At 60.6% G+C, this 2,125-nt stretch overlaps 2 protein-coding genes across 4 annotated transcripts in view; one reads left to right on the top strand and one right to left on the bottom strand.

The window, feature by feature from the left end:
• RAB24 (RAB24, member RAS oncogene family) overlaps nt 1–621 on the bottom strand; it is a 2,761-nt gene extending 2,140 nt beyond the window's left edge. The window contains exons 1-2 of one of the 3 annotated variants that reach the window (XM_017896066.1): nt 289–621; nt 54–202 (exon numbers count right to left, since the gene is read on the bottom strand). In XM_017896066.1, the coding sequence (XP_017751555.1) occupies nt 54–170 (117 nt within the window). In that variant the 5' untranslated portion in view covers nt 171–202; nt 289–621. The remainder of the gene's footprint in view (nt 1–53; nt 203–288) is intronic. The other 2 variants (XM_017896067.1, XM_017896068.1) reach the window with 2 other exon arrangements.
• Nucleotides 622–648: 27 nt separating this feature from the next.
• PRELID1 (PRELI domain containing 1) overlaps nt 649–2,125 on the top strand; it is a 4,650-nt gene continuing 3,173 nt past the window's right edge. The window contains exons 1-2 of the mRNA XM_017896065.1: nt 649–953; nt 1,495–1,720. Coding sequence (XP_017751554.1) covers nt 862–953; nt 1,495–1,720 — 318 coding nt within the window. The 5' untranslated portion in view covers nt 649–861. The remainder of the gene's footprint in view (nt 954–1,494; nt 1,721–2,125) is intronic.

Genomic DNA, 2,125 nt, shown 5'->3' with positions numbered 1-2,125 from the left:
CCCCCACCCCCACCCCTCCGCCCACCGTGCCTGGCCCCTCCGGGTGCACTCACGTTCTGATAGGGCCCCACCAGAAAGCGGTCGTGCACGTAGCGCTCCACCAGGCTTGTCTTGCCCACGTACTCCTTGCCCAGCATCACCACCTTGACGTCCACGCGCTGCCCGCTCATGCTCCCGGGGCCGCCTCAGCCACGTCAGGGTCCTGAGCGGGGACGGGAGGCAAACCCCGATCTCCGCTCGGCCCAGGCAGCGCCCAAGCCTCAGACCCCGACCCCAAATGGCGCCAACCTACGACTCGAGACAGCGCGTCGAGCTCGAGCTCTGGCAGTGGCCTTGCACTTCGGCAGCGCCCCGTGTGCCCCCGCTGTTCGGCTCCGGGCGCCGATTATCTTTCGAAGACCCCAAACCCCGGGGCGGCCTGGGAGCGCGCGGGACAGCGTCCTCAACAGCGCAGCAAGCCGCCGTGCAGCTCGCTACTCCGTCATTCGCTCGCCTGCCCGGCTTAAGCTCCGTTTTGGCTGGGAATCCCAACCGAACCCGGGGTCTCCTGCAACCCGGCTCCTACCCGCAGCGCCGCGACTCCCGCGGGAGGGGGTGAGAGGGCGAGGGGGCGGGGCCGCAAGGTCACGTGGCGCGGGCGCCGGAAGCGATGGCTACAGTGTGACTGCGCCGGAAGTAGCGCGCGGCCGGACAACTTATGGCGGCGGCCGTAGCAGCTGCTTGGGCGCGGTGCGGTGGTGATTGAGCTACGAGCCTGGCGGCGGCTGTGCGCCAAGCCCCGGCCCGGCCCGGCCCCCGCGTGCCTCCCAGGCTCCGCACCCCTGATGCTGCGTGGGTGCTGAGCCCGCTCCGGCCGGGACGATGGTGAAGTATTTCCTGGGCCAGAGCGTGCTCCGGAGTTCCTGGGACCAAGTGTTCGCCGCCTTCTGGCAGCGGTACCCGAATCCCTATAGGTACGTGGTGTTTGGAAGAGCAAAACTTCGCCATCTCGCTATTTGGAGATCCAAGTATGGGTAATCCCCAAGTAATGGGACCAGGAAGGACTCGACATCGAATCCTATCTTATCGGGGAAACGGCCAGGCTAGGCCTGCAAGGTCCTGAAGGGAGGTTGGGCCTGGGCGGTGGTTTGCTTGAGACTTTAGTGTAAGATTCTTTTCTCAGTGTGGTGAGACAAGAAGAGGCGGCAGTATGGGAGTTGGGAGGGATCTTGGGATTGGAAATCCTATTCCTCTGCCCATGGCGCTTTCCTAGGGTGCAATAAATCATGAGGTCCATTGCTGCTAGAAGGCAGGAATCCAGGTCAGTCAGATGGCGGGAGTTGGAATTTGCCCTGGGATGGGCCCTTGACTCTGGTATGAACCATAGCACATACCACCCTGCAAGGTTACAGGAAGGCGTGGCCTCTCTAGGCCCGGAGACTCCAAATGGGAATCCCCTCGGGCAATCTCTTAGGGGCAGGCTCATGAGGGTCACCTTCACCCTGACACCTGCAGCAAACATGTCTTGACGGAAGACATAGTACACCGGGAGGTGACCCCTGACCAGAAATTGCTGTCCCGGCGACTCCTGACCAAGACCAACAGGATGCCCCGCTGGGCCGAGCGACTGTTTCCTGCCAATGTTGCTCACTCGGTGTACATCCTGGAGGACTCTATTGTGGACCCACAGAATCAGACCATGACCACCTTCACCTGGAACATCAACCACGCCCGGCTGATGGTGAGACGCCTCCTGCTGTGATTCTGCACCTCCCCCTCTCCCCTCCCGGCCAGATAGAGAGCTCCTCAGATACATGTGGCTAGAGAGCCGTAAGGGAGCTTTTGTGGTCTGAGGCAGGTCTGGGTTACTGAGAGTATGACCTCAGATTTTCTTCTTTTCAGCTGGTCATCCTCTCTGGACCTGTCCTTCGACTCATTCAGACAGTAGGGGAGGGGTAACCATCTTACTTCGTTGTCCTAAGTTCTAAATGCAAAGCGCTCCCATCGGGTATACGGCACAGATATGTGCTGGACTCAGGGGAGTGATGCTGAGGGGAGAGGCAGTGCTTTTTTTTTTTTTTTTTTTTTTTTTTTTGAGACGGAGTCTTGCTCTGTCACCCAGGCTGGAGTTCAGTGACCGGATCTC

This window comes from Rhinopithecus bieti, unplaced genomic scaffold, assembly GCF_001698545.2.
Source record: "Rhinopithecus bieti isolate Rb0 unplaced genomic scaffold, ASM169854v2 scaffold_26546, whole genome shotgun sequence".
NCBI classification, from domain to species: domain Eukaryota; kingdom Metazoa; phylum Chordata; class Mammalia; order Primates; family Cercopithecidae; genus Rhinopithecus; species Rhinopithecus bieti.
Note: the sequence above shows the minus strand (reverse complement) of the source record. Positions and strands in the feature narration are given on the sequence as shown.